The sequence below is a fragment of the Microcaecilia unicolor genome, chromosome 3 (assembly GCF_901765095.1).
Source record: "Microcaecilia unicolor chromosome 3, aMicUni1.1, whole genome shotgun sequence".
Taxonomy (NCBI): domain Eukaryota; kingdom Metazoa; phylum Chordata; class Amphibia; order Gymnophiona; family Siphonopidae; genus Microcaecilia; species Microcaecilia unicolor.
The window spans coordinates 233,111,598-233,134,104 of NC_044033.1; the positions used below are offsets into that span (position 1 = coordinate 233,111,598).

Consider the following 22,507-nt stretch of genomic DNA (forward strand, 5'->3'; position numbering starts at 1 on the left):
CTCCTCTCCCCATATGTTCCCACCCGTAACCTCCGCTCTCAGGACAAATCACTCCTTTCTGTACCCTTCTCCACCAACGCTAACTCCAGACTCCGCTCCTTCTGCCTCGTTTAACCTTATGCCTGGAACAGACTTCCTGAGCCCATACGCCATGCGCCCTCGCTGCCCATTTTCAAGTCCTTACTCAAGGCCCATCTCTTCTCCCTTGCTTTGGTGCCTAACCACCTTCCCATTCCTGATACCTACACTGACCACATAGTTTTTACCTTTAGATTGTAAGCTCTCTTGAGCAGGGACTGTCCTTCCCCATGTTTAAACTTGTACAGCGCTGCGTAACCCTGGCAGCGCTATAGAAATGCTAAGTAGTAGTAGAAGTATGAGGAACTCAGGACCACTATCATCTAAAACTAGCCCAAACACGGCTACCAGCACACCTCTGGCTCCACTGTCACCAGAAGAATCTGGGACAGGAGCTACCAGCCAGCAATCCAGAGCAGCGGCACAATCTGTCCACCATCCGCTAGGAGACAGAGAAATACTGAACATTCCAGGCTGCACAATACCCTAAGGCGCAGTTTACTTGGAACTATTTTCTCTGTCTCCTTCCACTGGTAGAGGGACACAACCCATTAGTCTGGACAGGTCTGGTATAGATGACAAGGAAATAAGCAAATATCTCATGCATATTCATTGTGAGTATCCTGAAAAACAGATTGGGTTGGGAACCACTGCTCTATAATCTACATACTTCACTCCCATATGGAAAAACTGAATGTTTTTATCAAATAATGAGTTCCCTGTATGGAAGGAACTGAAAAAAAGGTGTTTCTATGGCTTTTAGTATTGTTTATAACCAATTTAAAAGGGGAGGATAGGAGATGGAAGGGGTGTGATGTGATGTGCTGAAACGTCACTCTGACTTGCCTTCCCCAACAGATGGATTGCCCTGTGCCCTCCCACCCCAATACTCTTGTTTAGTGACGCCACTGATCCCACATTATAATCCATAGACCATACATGAACACAAGCAATCATGACATTTTCTTAAACTGATGTGCATCAACATAATGTGTAAATGCCAAAGCTGACATTACTGAGGTCCAGCAGGAAGATTTTTGGCTAATCCTGGATTTCTAAGCTACCCAATTTCTCTCTGCAGGAATTTTTTAACTGCATCTCCTTAACACCCAGCAGCCCCCAGTCTGCAACCAGTTTAATGCCCTGTAATACTCAAACCTGCTGATATATATATATATGGTACGTGACAGCTAGCCACAGACTCTAGCTTCATAGAAACTGGGGTCTACAAACAAGATGTAAGCGACATACTAAAGAAACTTGTTGCATTAGTGACCAGCTGTATAAAAAACGATCATTTACAAAGAACCGTTTGATGACACTGATGACGTTGCACATCCGGGTCCCTTACCTTGCTACAGGTTAGCCAAGCGTGCGCATGCACGGACCAATGACCCGAGAGCGCCGTGAGGACGTGCACGATGCCGATGGCCACCAATGCAATGAGCGCGGCTTCGGAGTGTTCAGCCAGAGCCCCTCCAGGCCCACAACAAGCCCAAAGCCAGGCCGGGTAGAGACCGCAGAGGAAGGGAAGTACTGTGCCATAGCAAAGCCAAGGACGTCGGCGATACAAAGTAACCGCTTGCACTAGTTCATCGCCAAAGCACACCCCGGACCCCGCTGCAGCCATCTTCTTCACCCGGCGTCCTACGGCGCTGCCGCTGCCACTTCCGTCTACGTCATCATTCAATCTTGAATCTTGACTACACGCGCTCCCCTGACGACGTCACACGACCACATTTCATTTCCGGAAACATTTCCGCTTTCCAAACTCTCCGGTTGGTGCAATTAAGGGTAAAAGCTCAACTCCGGGGGTTTTTTTTTTCTTCCGCATCATGCTTTGCAAAGTTCGACTGATCGATTCCCTTTGTAGTAGAAAATGTGTGCCAGCTTGGTTAGCAGAGGAGGGGGATGTAGTTGACGATGCCCGTGGTGTTCTCTTACTACTACTTGACATTTCTTTTTTTATTAACTTTTCTTTATTAATTTCAAATTAAACAAATATAAACCTCTTTGAATAGATACATCCAATTCAAACAACAGAATTAAAAGGAAATACTCTATACATTGATCTTATATTGAAAATGGATTTTATAGTCCACTAGAATGGTATAAGGAAATCAAGGTGGTTTGAAAAACCAAAGGAAGTTGGCATAAGCAAAGTAATTAAAGGAAAACAAGCATTAGTTTCTAAATTTTAAATTTTTTCAGGACTCAAGGTTTGGAGTGGAACCTGGTTCCTCTTCATATCAAGGAAGGACCGCAATTGGTCAGGTTCGAAGAATATATATTTTTTTCTCCTTAAATATCAGCATACATTTGCATGGGAATCGTAGCTGGAAGACCGCCCCTGCTACTACTTGACATTTCTAAAGCGCTACTAGGGTTACGCAGCGCTATACAATTTAACATAGAAGGACAGTCCCTGCTCAAGGAGCTTACAATCTAAAGGACAAATGTACAGTCAGTCAAATAGGGGCAGTCTAGATTTCCTGAAAGGTATAAAGGTTAGGGATCAGTTAAAGGAATCCTTATTTGCTGCTCCTTCGACTTGCCTCTGAACCACAGCTGGCCCAACCATTAGGTACGACTAGGCGGTTGCCTAGAGCAACAGCTGTAGGGAAGCCCAAGGGCAGTTATAATCAAAGCCAAAATAATTGGTCCCAAAAACCACACAAAGTAAAAGAAACAACAGAGGGTACTTTTACTAACATAGGAAGAGGCGAGGCAGAAAGGGCGGAGCCTGGAATTGGCGGTGGTGGAGAAGGGTACAGAGAGGAGGGATTTGTCCTGTGAGCGGAGGTTTCGGGTAGGGAGTGTAGGGGGAGATAAGGGTAGAGAGGTAATGAGGGGCTGCAGATTGTTGGGCAGACTGGATGGACCGTGCCGGTCTTTTTCTGCCGTCATCTACTATGTTACTATGTTATGTTACTAGCAGGAAGGGATGGTGGCAAGGTAATCGTGATCATTGGGGAGCCAAGAAACCTGAACATTAATTTGGAGAGGAGGGGGCACAAGGCTGAAGGTTTGCCTAGACCACCTATATAAGTATTGCCGTACTGGGACAAACCAAAGGTCCATCAAGCCCAGCATCCTGTTTCCAACAGTGGCCAAGCCAGATCACAAGCACCCGGCAAGATCCTGATACAATATGTTTTTCCCCAAGTCCATTTTAATAATGGTCTATGGACTTTTCCTTTAGGAAGCCATCCAAACCTTTTTTAAACCTTGCTAATCTAACTGCTTTTACTACATTCTATGGCAACGATTCCCACACTTTAATTACATGTTAAGTGAAGAAATATTTTCTCCAATTTGTTTTAAATTTACTACTTTCTAGCTTCACCGCATGCCCCCTAGCCTTGGTTTTTTTGGAAAAGGTAAACAAGTGATTCATGGCACCCGTTCCTAAAATACCCTTGCCCAAGCCCTGCTCTGCTGCCAATCCCCCTCTTCGCCTCTATGTGGTAAAGTGGTGTGGTAGCCATGTTAGTCACACTTTTAAAGATAATTAAACCTCCCCTCCCCCATTTGCAGACATATCTTCGCCATCTTTCTTACTCCCCCGCCTTAAATCCTTTCTAGTCAAAACCTTTGAAGTCAGAATGATTAAATATTTTGACACCCACCAGACAGGACTTAAGAGCCTGGGTTTCTAGTGCCCATTAAATCCATAAAGTTGTACTGCTCTGTTTGTCACCCTCCTGTCTCCATGCATATCTCACTGTCTCTCACCTATCCACCCCATCCTGTTAGACTGTCACTGAAATACTTTGATGTTTCACTTATATAAACTGTCATCTACCAACACTTGCTTATTTCCGATCTGACGAAGAAGGGCAACTTTTGAAATCTAATCAAGAAATGTATTAAGTTATGTCCAATAAAAAAAGGTATTCTATTTTATTTCCATGTTTTATTTTGTTTTATTTCTATTGGTTACCTTTAAAGTTGGACTAACACGGCTACCACACTTCTCTAGTCATTTTAGAAACTGCCTCAAAATGTACTGACTCGCCACAGAATCTATAAGTCACTCTGGGCTGTTTCTAAGAGGCTGGGGGATTAATACTCAGTGTTGAACAGTAAACAATCATGTTAACACTAGCAGTCGCATACAAAAAACTCCCAGTGGATTCAATAAATGCTTTCTCCGCATCAAAACTTATTAATAGCGAAGGAACCCCCTCCCACCAGTTACTGTTCTCCCCTGTATGAACCCCACTGAGATTCATGGATGAGAGCTGACAATATTCTGGTCAGGCAATTCGCCAAGATCTTGACTAGCACCAGCTGTATTTAAGGCATGCTTCTATCATTAAATTAAAGACCTTTGGCCAATGGAACCCCTATATCCTACCCCATCCTATATAATAATTTGCACCTCCAACGTCTACGTCTGGATGCCTGGGTTCGTAACATCCATAACCACTCATTGCCCCGCCCTCACATCAAACGTAATGACGTCAGAGGGCGGACAGTGAGAGGGAAGGGAAGCCAGCGCCAGCCAGCCAGAGAACGTTAAGGTACAAATCGAGGGGAAGGGAGGAGAGAATCGCCCCCTCCCCCCCCCCCTCTCCTCCGAGTTCCAGGCTCCCCTCCTTCCCCTCTCCTCCGAGTGCTAGCCTGACCCTGCGCTGCTGCCCTCTTCTCCCGTCCTTTGCCTGCTCCTCGCCTTCCTGCGTGTGCCACCCAGAATTTAAAATTCTTACCTCGTGGTCCGGCGGCAGCAATGAAAGGTGAGCAGGCTCGACGCTTCAGCCTGCCTTCCCTTCTCTCTCAGCTCTGCCTCTGGTCCTGCCCTCATTTCCTGTTCTTAATTATAGAAATCAAATATCGGCCCTCTGGATCCATTTGTAGGAGGTCCACACTATGACTCCTCCACTAGTCAGAAGGGCTACTCCTCCCTTTTCCCTTTGGCCAGTGCAGCTACACACTCCCCCACCCACCATCATTTAACTTTGTGCTTTCCACATCATTGAGATGTGTTTTCCTGGAGCAAAGCATGTCCTGCTTTCCGCATGCAACTGCTGTGGGATTTTTGTATGCTTAATGGGGGAACTAATTCCCCCTATGTTCCAAGTCACTACTTTATGGTACGTCCCATATAGAAATATTTTGTGTCTGAGGGTTGTTTTCCTCACAAGCCAAGGAGAGCTACTCCGGCCTACAGCCCCACCTTCAGTCCAACCTTTAGAAGCCCCCAAAAGGTGGTTTCCTCATTCCATATCCACTCCAACAGGGATGCCTTATACCCTACCCCAATGATTTGTTTCCTGCCCCCCCCCACCCAATGACCACCATTGTAATATTGAATCCACAAAATTTGAATGAAACATGGCAATGTTACCTACCCTGGTACTGATTTTCCTCTCCATTCCAATCCTTCCCTCTCCGATCACCAACCCCTACTACTACTATATTAAACATTTCTATAGCGCTACTAGACCTTACGCAGCGCTGTACAAATTAACATGAAAAGACAGTCCTGCTCAACAGAGCTTACAATTAGTCAAGATCGGAGGCAGGGCTGGTGGTTGGGAGGCGGGGGATAGTGCTGGGCAGACTTATACAGTCTGTACCAGAGCCGGTATAGTTTCTTTTCTTTACTACATCATCCTAAGGCCCACCTTCCACTGTGGTTGAGACTAGTATACTGCTGTGTCCGCTCCGAGAAGTTTAGAAGCTCCCTTGTTCGGGGTTTAGGGGGGAGCGAGTGGGTTACATACTTCTTATCAATAAGAGGTAACTTAGCTTTTGAACCAGGTATGGATAAACAAATCTTTTATGGCCTGGGAGCGTGTTGGGTGGTGGTTACTTGAACACCTCTTGGATTCTGAAAGTCACCTTCTTCTTTTATGGAGTTTCAACAGAAGCTAGAATGTGGATGGGGACATCGCTATGCTTTTTGTCAGCTAAAACAAATATATGGCCTTGTTAGATACAGAACAGCTTGCTTCACATCGGTCAACGAAACAGAGGTTTTCAGTAGTATTTCAGAGCGCTCAATTAATGTATCGGGGCACATAGGGCTCTTCTCTAATTTGAAAAATCAAAGCCATATAGGGTAATCAGGGCACGCTGGGAAGGGAGGAAGGGGTGGCATTAGAAGGTTGGATTGTGATTGACATGGGAGAATCCCCTCACCGCCAGTGTTTAGCTGAGGGAATGTTATTTTAGAGTTTTACTTAGAGCTTAAGGCAAACAAGTACAACTATTCAAGCAGGTAAACTCTCAACCCCCATCTGTCGTAAGTGCTCTAGAGAGGAAAATACATTTGCGCTTGCTATGTGGTATGTGTTAAGGTGGAGGGATTCTGGTCATCGCTGATACATTACCATTACACATACTTTAGGCTTCCCATGATAGGGTCAGTGGGTCCATAAGCAAGGTGCTTTGGGGGACCTAGGAAGACACACAATATTTTGTTGTGGAAAATGGCCTTAGTGGTAAGGAAATGCATACTGCAATCCTGGTTGTCTCAAGACGCTGCCACATATTGGCATTAGAGAAATCAGCTCCACCTATTGGCCCAACAGGAGGCAAAGAATGCTTGAGGGGTCCCCTAAGAAGAAAAAATGTTTTTACAGATCTGGGAACCATATTTATTCACCTTGCGTCCAAGGGGGCGTAGTTTACTCCTTAATACCCTGTGATTACAATATTTTATAAGAGTGGGTGGGTGGGGGGGGAGGGGTTGATTATGACAGGGTAGGAATACAGATTTGGGATTAGCTTTTGTTTTGCATTTTGTGGTTTTGGGATTTTTTTTTTCTTTAGGGTTCCTAATCCTTAACTACGGGGAGGGAAAACTGAGAACCAAGCTCTCTCCTCTGGTGTAGTTTGGGCTGATATGGGCGGAAGGGGGGTGGGGAGGCATCCTTTATTCAGGTAGAGGGGTGGGGGGGAGAAACATTATACTGTAATGGTTGACAGCGTTTTGACTGCATCCAATATGTTCTCTTATTGCTCTGTCACCAATAAAAATTGTTTAAAACTAAAAAAAAAAAAAAAACTTTCTCCCTACCTTTATTGTATGACCAGCCTTTGGTCCTGTTCTGCTTTTCAAAACTCTCTCCAGGGTCTCCTGTCATTTTGACATTTTCTTTCTATTTCCACCATCCATCTTTCCTGTGTGCCTCTGTCTGTCCTGTCCAGCTTATCTCCTCTGTGTCCCTGTCCTTAACCTCTCCCCATGTTCAGCATCTCTTCAATGAGTCCTTATCTTAGTCTGTCCAACGTACCCCTCTGTGCTCCTATCCTCCCCTTGTGTCCAGCATAGCTTCTCCGTGTCTGTGTCCCTGTCCCTCCACACATCCTGATTCTCTCCTGTCTCTTCCCTTTCCTTCTCCACCCCCACCCCTTGACCCTGTACCACCCTCCCTGGTCTGGCATCTCTATGTCGCTCGGTGCAGCATCTCACTCTCTCTTCTCTTGGTCCCCTCCCCCCATTCCAGCATCTGCCCCCTCTCTCCATACTCCCCTTTGGGTCCAGTTCTCCTCTCTCTCTCCTCTCTCTCTCTTCTCTCTCTCTTTCTCTCTGTTCCCTTTGCTTCCACCTTCCCCAATGCCTAGTATCTCTCCCCCTCTCTTACCAGTTTGCTTTGCTCCAGGTCTGTGCCCCAGTCTAGCATCTGTGTAGCTCCCTTCCCCCCCCATCCATCCTCCAAATGTTGCAGCCCAGGTCGTGGTAAAAGCGAGCTTTTCCTCTGCGTGTCCCACCTCAATGATGCAACTTCCTGTGATAGACTTATACGGTCTGTGCCCTGAAGAGCATAGGTACAAATCAAAGTAGGGTATACACAAAAAAGTAGCACACATGAGTTGTCTTGTTGGGCAGACTGGATGGACCGTGCAGGTCTTTTTCTGCCGTCATCTACTATGTTACTATGTGAGTAGGACGCACAGTGGAAAGGCTCCGCCAAGCAGATAGAGGCCGCTTTCACAGTAGCCTCTGCCAGTGATGTGCTGCAGCTTTTGGAGGACCAGCAGGGGGCTAGACAGATCCTGGACCTGGGCATGTGGTGGAGAGGGAGGAAGGGAAGGTGCAACTTCAGGCGGCCCCTACCATTGGAGGGCCCAAGGCATTTTGCCAGGCTCACTCAATGGTAGCAATGCCAACCATAGTGGGTGGGCACCAGGTACAGGAGAAACAGGAAGCAGAGGGATTGTTGCTGAACAACCTTTATTCAAGATATGGACACCAGGTGGAATTCTACCTTTCTTATAATGTAGAGGTTAGAGGAGCAGCAAACACCCTTTCATGAGTTGTTTATGGAGACCAGCTTTGATTGTAATCAGCCCTGGGGCATCAGGATTGGTTACACCACACAAGTGGTGCATGTCCTGAAGCTCTTAAAGGTTGCAGCAGAGACCCTGAGTTCAACCACAGACAGACTGGCTCCTACTCATTAGTCATATTGCTGGAGAAGTTACAGGATTTCTGATAGGGAGAATGGAATGCCTCCAAAATGTTTGGGCAGCTACAAAAGGAAAATTGCCTAAAAACCCTTACTTTGCTTGTTTCTTATATGTCTGTCATTCTTTATGAGCCACGGGTGAAAGGGAAGCTATCCAATGACTTTCTGGCTGATGCTGGTGGCTAAGATACAATGGGGCTCATTTTCAAAGGAGGAAAAAGGTCCAAAAAGTTGCATAAATCTGAATTTGGATGTTTTTCTCACAAAAACGTCCAAATTGGTATTTTAAAGACTAATTTGTATGCTTTTTTCTATGAAAGGACACTCAACTGCTTGAAAATACATTTAAACCAAATAGGAGGAAATATTTTTTCACTCCAAGAATAGTTAAGCTCTGGAACTCATTGCCAGAGGATGTGGTAACAGCAGTTAGTGTATCTGGGTTTAAAAAAGATTGGACAGGTTCCTGGAGGAAAGTCCATAGCCTGCTATTTAGAAGGACATGAGGGAAGCCACTGCTTGCCCTGGCATTGGTAGCATGGAATGCTGCTACTAATTGTGTTTCTGCCAGGTACTTGTGACCTGGATTGGCCACTGCTGGAAGCAGGATATTGGGCTGGATAGACTATTGGTCTGACCCAGTATGGCTGTTCTTAAGTCCATTAGAAGTGCCTTCAAATCACAAGGGGGTGTGCCAGGAGCATGATAAGGGCAGGATCTGGGCATTCCTAACACCTGGACATTTTTCTGCCATAAACCTGTTTTATTAACAAATTAATTACAAAAAAATCAAGACGATCAAAACCAACAAACCAAGCTAAACCATAAACTCACTGTAACAAACTTGGATTCGAAGTAAATTTATCTTTTCTATTTATACACTTAAAAGTGTTTTAAAATATTTTAAAGTGTTTAGAATGTGCTCAGACCATACCGTTTACACCCATTATATCCCCAAGAGGAATATGTGGTGGTGTCACAATGGAACCATCATTGCACATACGATGTTCCATCTCCTAATTGTGTATGTACATACAGCTGAGCCTAAATAGATCTTCACCACCAATATATACATATATCTATAACATGATGTATATAAATCATAAACTACTCAAATTGGATGCTATTAGCTTAAGCTCAAGCCTCTACCAATAAAAAAATGGTGCATTTTCTATTACCATCCAATACATAAATAATAGAACATACAATACAGCATTTGTTTGAACCTCAAGGAGATATATGCTAGTTCAAGACACCCTGATCTCAATTCCCCCCACATATCTACATACACCAACAATACATATTATACATATATATATATACACATATATATATATATATATATATATATATATATATATATATATATATATATATATATATATATATATATATCCACACAGTTATTACACTTCCTTTGGGGTATATTGTGCTCGTGCTTCATTAAAATTACATATCAATCATCCGTTCCATTCTTGCCATCACAATAACTGCTCCCTTTAACTCTGGCCGAGTTTCAAAAATCTTCATCAGAAAGGGAAACTGCAAGTAAATAAAACTCATTTACAAGCAAGCCACACATACAGGATAAAGTATACATTCGCAACATCTCAAACATACTCAATATTTTAAAGCAAAATAACTCACAATACTAATCCTTTAAACCCTTTTACAGGCATCATAAACCCCCGGGTGGGATCGCCTCTGGAAGCCTCCCTCACTCCACGGAGAGCGACTGACGTCACGCTCCCGTGCTCCTTAAGTACCCGTATTAACGAGTCAAAACAACCTTTGACATTAACATTATCCAGCAGGAACCACCTCCCCTTAAAGTACCAAAACTTACTTAAAACCTCCCGGTCATGTTATAGATATATGTATATATTGGTGGTGAAGATCTATTTAGGCTCAGCTGTATGTACATACACAATTAGGAGGTGGAACATCGTATGTGCAATGATGGTTCCATTGTGACACCACCACATATTCCTCTTGGGGATATAATGTGTGTAAACGGTATGGTCTGAGCACATTCTAAACACTTTAAAATACTTTATAACACTTTTAAGTGTATAAATAGAAAAAATAAATTTACTTTGAATCCAAGTTTGTTATAGTGAGGTTATTAACAAATAAGCCACACAAAATTCCCTGAAATGACCACTGGAAGAATCAAGGATGACCTCTCATTACTTCCCCAGTGAAACTGCAGACAGGTGGGCCTAGGCCCATACCTCCCCCTACCTGTTACACTTGTGGTGGAAACTGTGAGCCCTCCAAAATTCACCCAAAACCCTTTGTACCCACATAGAGGTGCCCTCTTCATCCATAAGGGCTAATGTAATGGTGTACAGTTGGGGGTAGAAGGTTTTGGGGGGGGCTCAGCAGACAAGATAAGGGAGCAACGGTGAGATGTGTACCTGAGAGCATTGATTTTAAGTGCAGTGCCCCATTACTCTCCTGGGATTTCTGTGTGGCCAGTCTATTAAGAATGTTGGCTCCGCCTACATTCCAATGTCTTGATTTTGTGCATTTTTCACTTTTACTTTTTTTTTTTTTAATGGACCAAAAAGATAAATGCACAGAGCACAAAACCATTTAGCAAATAGCGATTTAAAAAAAAGTTGTTTTGAAAATGGCTATATTCCCCACTTGAATTTTTAATGTTTTTAGCAAAACCTCCAAAGCTGGACTTAGACATCATATTGAAAATGCCCCTCCAAGTGAGCGTCAAAAGCAAAGGGACAGTGACAATGCAGTGGAGAAAAGAATGGTCTTTTGTTACAATATTGTCAGCATCAGCAGCACCCTCTCAGTTATTTTGTCACTCTTCTTTATCTGCTAGTAGCCACAGATAAGGGCTTAGCATCATTCCCACACCTCTTCACCCACCTGCCCTTCTATAATTGGCAGCAGATACCTTTATCTAAAGAAGACCTCTGCACAAACCTCAGTCACATAGTACTTTGCACAGCCCATTGAAATTACAGGAACAGATACTTTGACATAATGGGCTCACAAGGCTGAATTCTAGCCTGACCTCGCAAAGTCTGCCCAGCATTTTCTTTCCTGTCAACCAACCAGTGTGGCTAAGACATGAGTATTCTGAATTATTGGATACATTGCAAAATGACATAGTTCAAAATATGCACCAATGTTGGTACAAAATTTGGTCTTCATTAAGCTAAACCTCATTCTACTGCTTTTTTCTTGACTGTCCATCCAAGTAGTAGGTCTGAGTGCACCAATGACCAAACTGATTGGTGTTTACCTCCTCCCAGTACTCATACTTTTTGCACTCTGATTTATCACTTTTGCTGCTGCTTTCTTGGTTGCATTGAAGTACTTTAGAAAAGGTGAAAACAATAAAAGGAAACACTTCCTTCCTTTTCCTTTTCCTTTTCTGGATTAGATGCACTGGGATCTCAATACCACTCTGTTGCTGCTACTTAGTCTGCTCCAGCTGTTCAGCCAATTTATTTGTTTCACCAGGGTGTTTTGACCCCAAATTCTAAAAAAATAAAATTCCTCCCCTACTTCCATGGTAGGCTTTTCCTGAACCCTTATTAGTGCTGCTTTGCCCCTTTCTGCCTGCATTTGTCACATTTTCAGTCTGAGGCCAGGCAAAGTAAGGGGTGGTGATGGATCTGCACTGCCGTCCTTTGGTCCAAGATTACTAGGCATGGATCTAAATGTTCTTAAATAAATAGCGGACTTCAAGAAAACATTTCCCTTTATTGGATTCCTCTGTACTGGGTTTGTGTGACATGTCTAGAGCTACAGCTCCCTCTCTATGCAGTCTTAATAGCAACAACTCCAGCCCTGGAACTTGCAGCTCTTTGATAAGAGACAGCTTTCATAAGTGTTGAGATGCCATGAAGGTGGAATTTAAGTAATGGAATAGAGTTGCCACTTGACTCTGGGTATCCAGTGATAAAAACTGTGACATCCAACTTCTGCTGTATTAAGATGCCTAGTGTTGACTACCTGCTTTGTGAGGACAGTGCTTCAACATGCACTGCATTCTAAAGTGGTTGGATTTACAGCAAGTGCAGACACCTCATGAGGATTAGTTAGCATTAAGTGCACCCAACAACCTTGTCCTTTTTTCCCCAGACATTACATTACAAAATGTTGTCATTCTTGCTCCAGGTTTGTGACTGTCTGAGTCTTGGTTCAGTATCTCTGCAGCAAGAGATGAAAGTGGATCTTCGCTTGTGGAAGTTCTAATATCTCCTGGTCTCTTCAGCCCTGCCTCACATGGCAGGCAGATACATGGAGGTGAGGGCTGTCTTATGTGTGTGTGTTGTGAGGATAATGGATGGCTCCTTGTGAGCGGGGAAAGAAGGTACAGTCATCCTTTGTGTGTGTCTGGTTAGGCAGAAACAATACAAGAGATCCATCTTGTCCAACTTTCTTCTGATTGCTTACTGGCTGTCATTATATGATAATCAAGGAAACGATAGAAAATATTGTGCATCTGGAGCCAGTTCCTGACTACAGATACTGAGATTGGCTTGGATCTCCACAGAAAGGTCTCTAAGTAGGTTCGGTTGACTTTAACACAGGCCTCTGATTTGGTATATAACTTAGCCCTCCAGGTAATAACATTTTCCCCAAGGCCAAACTTCTGTAAAACGTGCAACGTAGAATACACTTGGGGCTTTATCAAATGCTTTCTGTGAGCATCACAGAAATAGTGGATTTTCCTCAAGTTCAATTTAATAGTGGTCTATAGACTTTTCCTTTAGGAAGCCGTCCAAACCTTTTTTAAACTCTTCTAATGTAACTGCCTTTAACACATTCTCCGGCAACGAATTCCAGAGTTTAATTACACTTAATAAACAAATGTGTTAAAGCATTTTGTGGTAATGTGACATAATGTCCTCTTTTCCATGTGCTACATTCTGTAACTGTATTTTTTTTTAAGGGGGCAGGGAATGGGTATTATTCAACTAGCACATTTTGATTAGCGCACACTTACTGGATAATACAGACTTCATGATGGAGCACTTAGCACCTCCTAAATAGGAGGCTGTAAGTGCTCCTGCATTAATTATTTGCCACCCCACTAATGTCCTATTTTACAAAAGTCTTATTTTACTGCTGCATTAAAAATGGACTTTACATATTTTTTTTTATTTATTTATTTATTTATGAATTTTGCATTTAACACACAAGCAATAACTTGCACAAGTAACATAAGAAAAATTGATTAAGGCATTTCTATAGGAAAAACAATTAAATTCTCTTCTTAGACCACTAAAAGAAGGGAAAGAGGAGGGCCCAGAAAGTTGAGAAGAACATATTATTCACAAAAATTCAAAATGAAAAAGAACAAAGGCCTGGACGTAAGCTGCGGTTATACTTTACTCTCAATTCTTCCACCTGGGGATCACTGGGCAATTTTCTTTAAATCAACAAAACTCTTAAGCTGTTCCGGATCGTAGAAAGTATACTTAATACCCTTATATTTTAACAAACATTTACAAGAATAGGATAATAGGAAACTAGCTCCTAATAGTTTAGTCTCTTCTCTCAATGCTAAAAATTTTCTACGCTTATCTTGAGTCGTTCTTGTTACATCTGGGTATATCCAAACATGAGCACCTAGGAATTCTTTTAAGGCATTTCTAAAGTATAATTTAAAAATAGAATTAACATCTATTTCAAAAACAAAAGATACCAACAGAGTAGAACGTGTTTGGACTTCCGTCAAAGTCTGTTCCAAGAATAAAGTCAAATCTTGTAATCCAGAAGATTGTACTACTTGTTTCTCTGATTTTCTCTTTTGCTCCTCTGTTTGCGGTATTGGGAGGTAATATAACTTGTTAATCGGAGGAATCATATCAGAGGAGAAATTGAGAATCTCAGTCAGATATTTTTTAAAAAGTTCAAGAGCACTCAATTCCTGGATCTTTGGAAAATTTACAATTCTCAAGTTAAGTCGTCTATTAAAATTTTCCAGTTGGTCTAATTTATTATGCAAGATAGTTTTGTCCTTGATCAAACTCTCCGTCACATTTTTTAAAGTATTAATATCTCGTTGAAAATCATTTCTTTGAGAGTTTACCTCTTGACGTACTTTTTCAATTGAGTCATTGAGGGAGTCAACTTTAACCACCAGGGAAGTTGTTTCAGAGGCAGTTTTAAGAGTAGTTTTATTCAAATGCTGCAACATTGCCCAGATACTACCCAGGGTCACCTCTGTGGGAGTCGAAAGCTCCTGATGTACTTCGACTGCAGCCGTTCCAGGCGAGGCGCCGTCCAAGGAGTAATTCTCGGCGCCACTTTCAGACGTCATTGAGAACTCCGTCTCAATCCTGGACTCTGCAGGGCACGGAGGGGGATTAAGATCGGGTGAGGAAAGAGTGGTTTCGTGCCCCAAGGGAATCGTCGCTTCACCGATCGTTCCCATTGCAGGGCTCCTCAGCTCCTTTTCCCGCGGCGTACTTGCAGTGAAGCTCTCGAGAGTCGTCTGGACTAATCGGGCAGGTCGAACTTCGGACGGCAAATGTTTGACCACCCCCTTTCGCTTGGTATGTGGCATTTTGGAGAATAAGGTAAGAAAAAGGAAATAGTTAGGTATTGAATATATCAAGCTAAAGGAAATCCAGGGAGCCTCGAGGAGCTCTAGCAAGCTACGTCCCGGACTTTACATATTTTAACGTGAGACATTGTTGCGTGGTAAACACAGGTTTTTTTAAAACACATTTTAGTAAAAGGGCATTGAAATTTTTAATTTTCTTGATATTATCAACAGCTTGCCTTCCAGGAATAAAACCTTTCGCTTCACCCTTCACTGATATCAGCAAGATTAATGACAATCTGGAGAATAATATTTTTACTAATATGCTACTGCTTTCGACTCCTAACCATGACTCTCTTACTCAACACCCTCACTTATCACCCCTACCACTGCAATTTCCCCACCCCTAGCTGTCTGTTCATCTGTCCAATTTAGATTGTAAGCTCTGTTGAGCAGGGACTGTCTTTTCATGTTAATTTGTACAGCGCTGTGTAAGTCTAGTAGCGCTATTGAAATGTTTAATAGTAGTAGTAGTAGTAATATGGGTCTATAAGGTTTTGAGTATTTTGTGCTTCCCTTCTTTTAAGTTCCAATCCAACCTGTATATTTATATTTTAACAACTCTTGATTTAAAGGGCAAAAGCAAATTAAAAATCAAATAACATAAAAAAAAGTTATATAGTTTAGACTGGAGGGGTTCAAGGTCTTCCTCATGAGCTTCTAGGCATTCCTCCATTTCGCCCACGTGGCGCCCGATTTCATTGACATCTTTTTTTAGCTCCTCTAGCGATTCTTGCAACTCTGATCTTACTAATGTTAAATCCGATTTGAGCTCCTGAAACCAGGTACGCATCTCTGCATGAAACACTGATAATTCCAAAGCCCGCTGAGTTCTAGGGCTGCCTCTCCTTCCGCCGTGGTCAGCTGTCTCATACCGCCATGACTAGACAATTAGCTGATTGTCGGAGAGTTTTACGGGAGTTGTATTTGGAGGCCATAGCTAATTAATTGCATCAAACGAGGCAGGAGTTTTTTTGAAGGAGGTAATAAGGCAGGCCAGGGCGCTTGCTGGCAGCTAAACTTTGGAAACGGCGGGATTGGAATATGATAATGCAGATCAGGGCTCCGGGTGGAGAGGTAGTATCAGGGGATTCCAGAACTATTCTCAACTCTATGGGGCGGGGGTTGGGCTATCTGGTCGGGAGGTAGAGGCATACCTAGATTCTGTCACACTTCCACAATTAACTGAACTAGCCACAGAAGATTTATCGGCTCCTGTTACCAGTGAGGAGGTATATATGGAGGTGTATTTTCAAAGCACTTAGACATATAAAGTTGCATAGAAACCTGTGGAACTTTGTAAGTCTAAGTGCTTTGAAAATGAGCCTCATGGTGATTGATCAGCTTCCTTTGGGGAAGGCCCCAGGCTTATATGGTTTTTCAAATTTGTTTTATAAGAAATTTGCCTCTCAGTTGGCAGATCCTTTGGCTTCTTATTTCAATTCTTTATTAGTGGAGTTACATCTTCCTCTGTCTATTCGCCAGGCTGGGGTGCCTTTGCTTCTTAAGCCTGGGAAAGATCCCCTTAGCTGTACTTCTTATTGTCCTATTTCTCTTAGAGGTCGACTATAAGATTCTCACTAGGAATTTGGCAATAAGGTTGCAACGATATCTTCCTGATCTGATCCATGGTGATCAGTCTAGCTTTATTCAAGGTCGGCAGCCTAAAGATAACATTAGACACTTACTGGATTTGGTTTGTTTGGCTTGTCGAGATAAGATACAGGCGGTATTGATGCGGAGAAGGCGTTTGACCAAGTTTCGTGGCCATATACAGTGGGGGAAATAAGTATTTGATCCCTTGCTGATTTTGTAAGTTTGCCCACTGACAAAGACATGAGCAGCCCATAATTGAAGGGTAGGTTATTGGTAACAGTGAGAGATAGCACATCACAAATTAAATCCGGAAAATCACATTGTGGAAAGTATATGAATTTATTTGCATTCTGCTGAGGGAAATAAGTATTTGATCCCCCACCAACCAGTAAGAGATCTGGCCCCTACAGACCAGGTAGATGCTCCAAATCAACTCGTTACCTGCATGACAGACAGCTGTCGGCAATGGTCACCTGTATTAAAGACACCTGTCCACAGACTCAGTGAATCAGTCAGACTCTAACCTCTACAAAATGGCCAAGAGCAAGGAGCTGTCTAAGGATGTCAGGGACAAGATCATACACCTGCACAAGGCTGGAATGGGCTACAAAACCATCAGTAAGACGCTGGGCGAGAAGGAGACAACTGTTGGTGCCATAGTAAGAAAATGGAAGAAGTACAAAATGACTGTCAATCGACAAAGATCTGGGGCTCCACGCAAAATCTCACCTCGTGGGGTATCCTTGATCATGAGGAAGGTTAGAAATCAGCCTACAACTACAAGGGGGGAACTTGTCAATGATCTCAAGGCAGCTGGGACCACTGTCACCACGAAAACCATTGGTAACACATTACGACATAACGGATTGCAATCCTGCAGTGCCCACAAGGTCCCCCTGCTCCGGAAGGCACATGTGACGGCCCGTCTGAAGTTTGCCAGTGAACACCTGGATGATGCCGAGAGTGATTGGGAGAAGGTGCTGTGGTCAGATGAGACAAAAATTGAGCTCTTTGGCATGAACTCAACTCGCCGTGTTTGGAGGAAGAGAAATGCTGCCTATGACCCAAAGAACACCGTCCCCACTGTCAAGCATGGAGGTGGAAATGTTATGTTTTGGGGGTGTTTCTCTGCTAAGGGCACAGGACTACTTCACCGCATCAATGGGAGAATGGATGGGGCCATGTACCGTACAATTCTGAGTGACAACCTCCTTCCCTCCGCCAGGGCCTTAAAAATGGGTCGTGGCTGGGTCTTCCAGCATGACAATGACCCAAAACATACAGCCAAGGCAACAAAGGAGTGGCTCAGGAAGAAGCACATTAGGGTCATGGAGTGGCCTAGCCAGTCACCAGACCTTAATCCCATTGAAAACTTATGGAGGGAGCTGAAGCTGCGAGTTGCCAAGCGACAGCCCAGAACTCTTAATGATTTAGAGATGATCTGCAAAGAGGAGTGGACCAAAATTCCTCCTGACATGTGTGCAAACCTCATCATCAACTACAGAAGACGTCTGACCGCTGTGCTTGCCAACAAGGGTTTTGCCACCAAGTATTAGGTCTTGTTTGCCAGAGGGATCAAATACTTATTTCCCTCTGCAGAATGCAAATAAATTCATATACTTTCCACAATGTGATTTTCCGGATTTAATTTGTGATGTGCTATCTCTCACTGTTACCAATAACCTACCCTTCAATTATGGGCTGCTCATGTCTTTGTCAGTGGGCAAACTTACAAAATCAGCAAGGGATCAAATACTTATTTCCCCCACTGTATGTTGGGGACGTTACGTCGATTTGGTTTCTCAGGCAACTTTATGACGTGGTTATCTCTCATTTATGATTCTCCAGTTGCGAGTCTTTGTGTCAATGGGACATATACAGAATTTTGTCCGATATCAAAGGGCACTAGGCAGGGATGTCCATTATCCCCACTGATTTTTGCATTAACAATAGAACCATTGGCCCAAACGGTACGGGAATGTGATGACATTGAGGGGATTTGAGTAGGTAGTCAAGAACATAAAATTATGCCCTACGCAGATGATATACTCTTTGTCCTAACTGAACCTCTTCAATCCTTAGTAGCTGTTCCAAATAAGTTCATACAGTATGGACATTTCTTTTTTTTTTTTTCATTTGTACCCTGCGCTTTCCCACTCATGGCAGGCTCAATGCGGCTGGGATTTACGGTTAATGTCTCAAAATCTGAGTTGCTTAATCTCACTGTGGTGGAACCTCAGTTGTCAGAATTGCGTAACCGCTTTCACTATCGATGGGCACACCGATCTATTTGTTATTTAGGGGTTCAAATTCCAGCTGATCTGGATCAGCTTTATGAATTAAATTATCCACCTTTGCTCTCTAAAGTAATGGATGACCTTAACCAGTGGGAGGGTCAGGAAGTCTCGTGGACAGGCCGTATTAGTGCTGTGAAAATGAATGTGCTCCCGAGATTTCTATATCTTTGTCATGGTTGTGCCCAGGTTCCTGGCTCACAGTCACCGCGGTCCCCGGTGGTTAGATCTGGGGAATGCGGTGAATTGATGGTTTACCGTTTCCCATGTTCCAGAAGATATGCTGGTCCGGTCCGGATCTTCCAGCCCACCAGATTGTTTTGGGAGTTTTTTGGAACTAAGCAGTACCCGTACCTGGTGAACTCCCTTGTGGGCTGCCTTTATTAACCACCTGGGAAGGTTCCTAGTTGCCTTGCAACAGAGGTCCTCAGAGGAGTTTCCTTTGGTGAGAGTTTGTTGCACTGCTGCTGTGATATTTGCTGATTCTGGCTTTGACCCTGCTTGTCTCTCAGTTTATTCTTCTGTCTGCTGCACGCCCTGACCCAGCTTGTTTTCTGATTTATTCTGCTGCTTGCCTGGAACCCCGGTGTGTTTCTGGAAGTTTCTTGCTGTTCGCCAGCTGGCTGCTGCTTCCTGCAGTTCTGCCTTCCAGCCCTGTCTGGTAAGTCCTCTCGGCCACCTGCACTCTGGAGCTCAACTCTTGAGGAACGGTGGCTAAGCACAGGTGAAGTTTGGGCTGAGTTCCTGTCCTGTCTGCTCCAGCTTGAGTTGCCTTGGCTGCTGTCTCCGCCTAGAAGTTCCAGTCCTGGATTTGCTGATACGCCTGTGTTGCCTTGTCTGTGTTTGGGTGATTCTCCTGCCACTGCCGCCCCGCAGCTGTGGCCCAAGGGCTCACTAACCCCGAAGATCCTTGGGAGACGTGACAATCTTTTTGCTTGTCTCCCACTGCAAGCTCCTAAAGGATTCTTACTTAAGCTTCAACGTAAGGTGTTTCATTATATTTGTCAACATAAGCCTCCGCGAGTATGTTGGGCTCGAATGCATGCTGGTCGGGAACAAGGAGGAATGGGGGTCCCGGATTTTGCTCAATATTATCGAGCTGCGCAGCTGACTTTTCTTTTTGATTGGATTATATCCCCATTGAAATGCTGGGTGCAATTGAAACAATCTGTGGTGGGCAAGATGCTGTTGACCTATTTACCTTGGTTTCCATTATCACAGTTACGTATGTGGATGGACTCAGCGCCTTATAGTATGGTTTGCATATTAGCAGAATGGTATGCTAAGAGACGGACGCTGTTTCCAAAACAATGTTATTTTTTGTATACTCCCATTTTATATTCATCTGGGTTTTTAGCACCTACTCTTTCGGGAGTGTATAGAAGATGGGAGTCCAAGGGGTAACGGACTCTGGGACAATTGTAAGCTCCTTGGAGCAGGGACTGTCCTTTATGTCAATTTATGTTAATCTGTACAGCACTGCGTAACCCTAGTAGCACTCTAGAAATGTTAAGTAGTAGTAGTAGCTTTATCCCCTTTGAGGGTTTGAGAGAATGGTATGAGTTGTCTGAAGCAGATTACTTTTCATATTGTCAATTACAGGATTTTATTCATAGAAAGGTACTGCTGGATTGGTGACAGGGAGACCAGGCCGTACTGAAGCTCTTTAAATTGGGAGTGGGGAAAGGGCTAATTTCTAGTTTATATAAAGCACTACTACTACTACTACTACTATTTAGCATTTCTATAGCGCTACAAGGCGTACGCAGCGCTGCACAAACATAGAAGAAAGACAGTCCCTGCTCAAAGAGCTTACAATCTAATAGACAAAAAATAAATAAAGTAAGCAAATCAAATCAATTAATGTGAACGGGAAGGAAGAGAGGAGGGTAGGTGGAGGCGAGTGGTTACAAGTGGTTACGAGTCAAAAGCAATGTTAAAGAGGTGGGCTTTCAGTCTAGATTTAAAGGTGGCCAAGGATGGGGCAAGACGTAGGGGCTCAGGAAGTTTATTCCAGGCGTAGGGTGCAGCGAGACAGAAGGCGCGAAGTCTGGAGTTGGCAGTAGTGGAGAAGGGAACAGATAAGAAGGATTTATCCATGGAGCGGAGTGCACGGGAAGGGGTGTAGGGAAGGATGAGTGTGGAGAGATACTGGGGAGCAGCAGAGTGAGTACATTTATAGGTTAGTAGAAGAAATTTGAACAGGATGCGAAAACGGATAGGGAGCCAGTGAAGGGTCTTGAGGAGAGGGGTAGTATGAGTAAAGCGACCCTGGCGGAAGATGAGACGGGCAGCAGAGTTTTGAACCGACTGGAGAGGGGAGAGGTGACTAAGTGGGAGGCCAGCAAGAAGCAGATTGCAGTAGTCTAAACGAGAGGTGACAAGGGTGTGGATGAGGGTTTTGGTAGAGTGCTCGGAAAGAAAGGGGCGGATTTTACGGATGTTGTAAAGAAAGAAACGACAGGTCTTGGCAATCTGCTGGATATGAGCAGAGAAGGAGAGAGAAGAGTCAAAGATGACCCCAAGGTTTCGAGCTGAGGAGACAGGGAGAATGAGAGAGCCATCAACAGAAATAGAAAACGGGGGGAGCGGGGAGGTGGGTTTGGGGGGGAAAATGAGAAGCTCGGTTTTGGTCATATTTAATTTCAGGTGGTGTTGAGACATCCAGACAGCAATGTCAGACAAGCACGCTGAAACTTTGGTTTGGATGCAAGGTGAGATATCAGGGGTAGAAAGGTAAATTTGGGAGTCATCAGCATAGAGATGGTAGGAAAAGCCATGGGATGAGATTAATGAACCAAGGGAAGAAGTGTAGATAGAAAAGAGGAGGGGACCAAGAACAGAACCCTGAGGTACGCAGACAGGCAGAGGGATAGAAGTAGAAGAGGTTCCACCAGAGTGAACACTAAAGGTGCGGAGGGAGAGGTAGGAAGAGAACCAGGAAAGGACAGAGCCCTGGAATCCAAGTGAGGACAGGGTATCGAGAAGTATGCTGTAATCGACAGTGTCAAAAGCAGCGGAAAGATCAAGAAGAATGAGGATGGAATATTGACCTCTGGATTTAGCCAGTAATAGGTCATTGGAGACTTTAGTAAGCGCAGTTTCGGTTGAGTGGAGAGGGCGAAAACCAGATTGTAGTGGGTCAAGAATAGCATGTGAGGAGAGAAAATCAAGGCAGCGGCGGTGAACAGCACGCTCAAGTAATTTGGAGAGAAAAGGAAGGAGGGAGATGGGTCGGTAATTAGAGGGACAAGTAGGGTCGAGTGAAGGCTTCTTAAGGAGAGGTGTGACCGCAGCATGTTTAAAGGCAGCAGGGACAGTTGCAGTGGAAAGTGAGAGGTTGAGAATGTGACAAATAAAAGGAACAAGAGCAGGAGAGATGGCATTAAGAAGGTGGGTGGGAATGGGATCAGAGGAACAGGTGGTACATTTTGAGGAAGAAAGGAGAAGTGTAGTTTCCTCAATAGTAACTTCAGGAAAGGAGGAAAGGGAATGAGGGGAAGGAGAGAGAGGGGAACGGACTAGTGGAG

The 22,507-nt window shown here is 43.8% G+C and overlaps 1 protein-coding gene across 1 annotated transcript in view; it reads right to left on the reverse strand.

Annotated features, from left to right (window-relative positions):
* The window catches only part of ATP13A1 (ATPase 13A1), a 343,318-nt gene extending 341,568 nt beyond the window's left edge, over positions 1 to 1,750 (reverse strand). Inside the window, exon 1 of the mRNA XM_030197562.1 lies at positions 1,430 to 1,750. Within this exon, the coding sequence (XP_030053422.1) occupies positions 1,430 to 1,708 (279 nt within the window). The 5' untranslated portion in view covers positions 1,709 to 1,750. The remainder of the gene's footprint in view (positions 1 to 1,429) is intronic.
* Between the last annotated feature and the right edge of the window lie 20,757 nt (positions 1,751 to 22,507).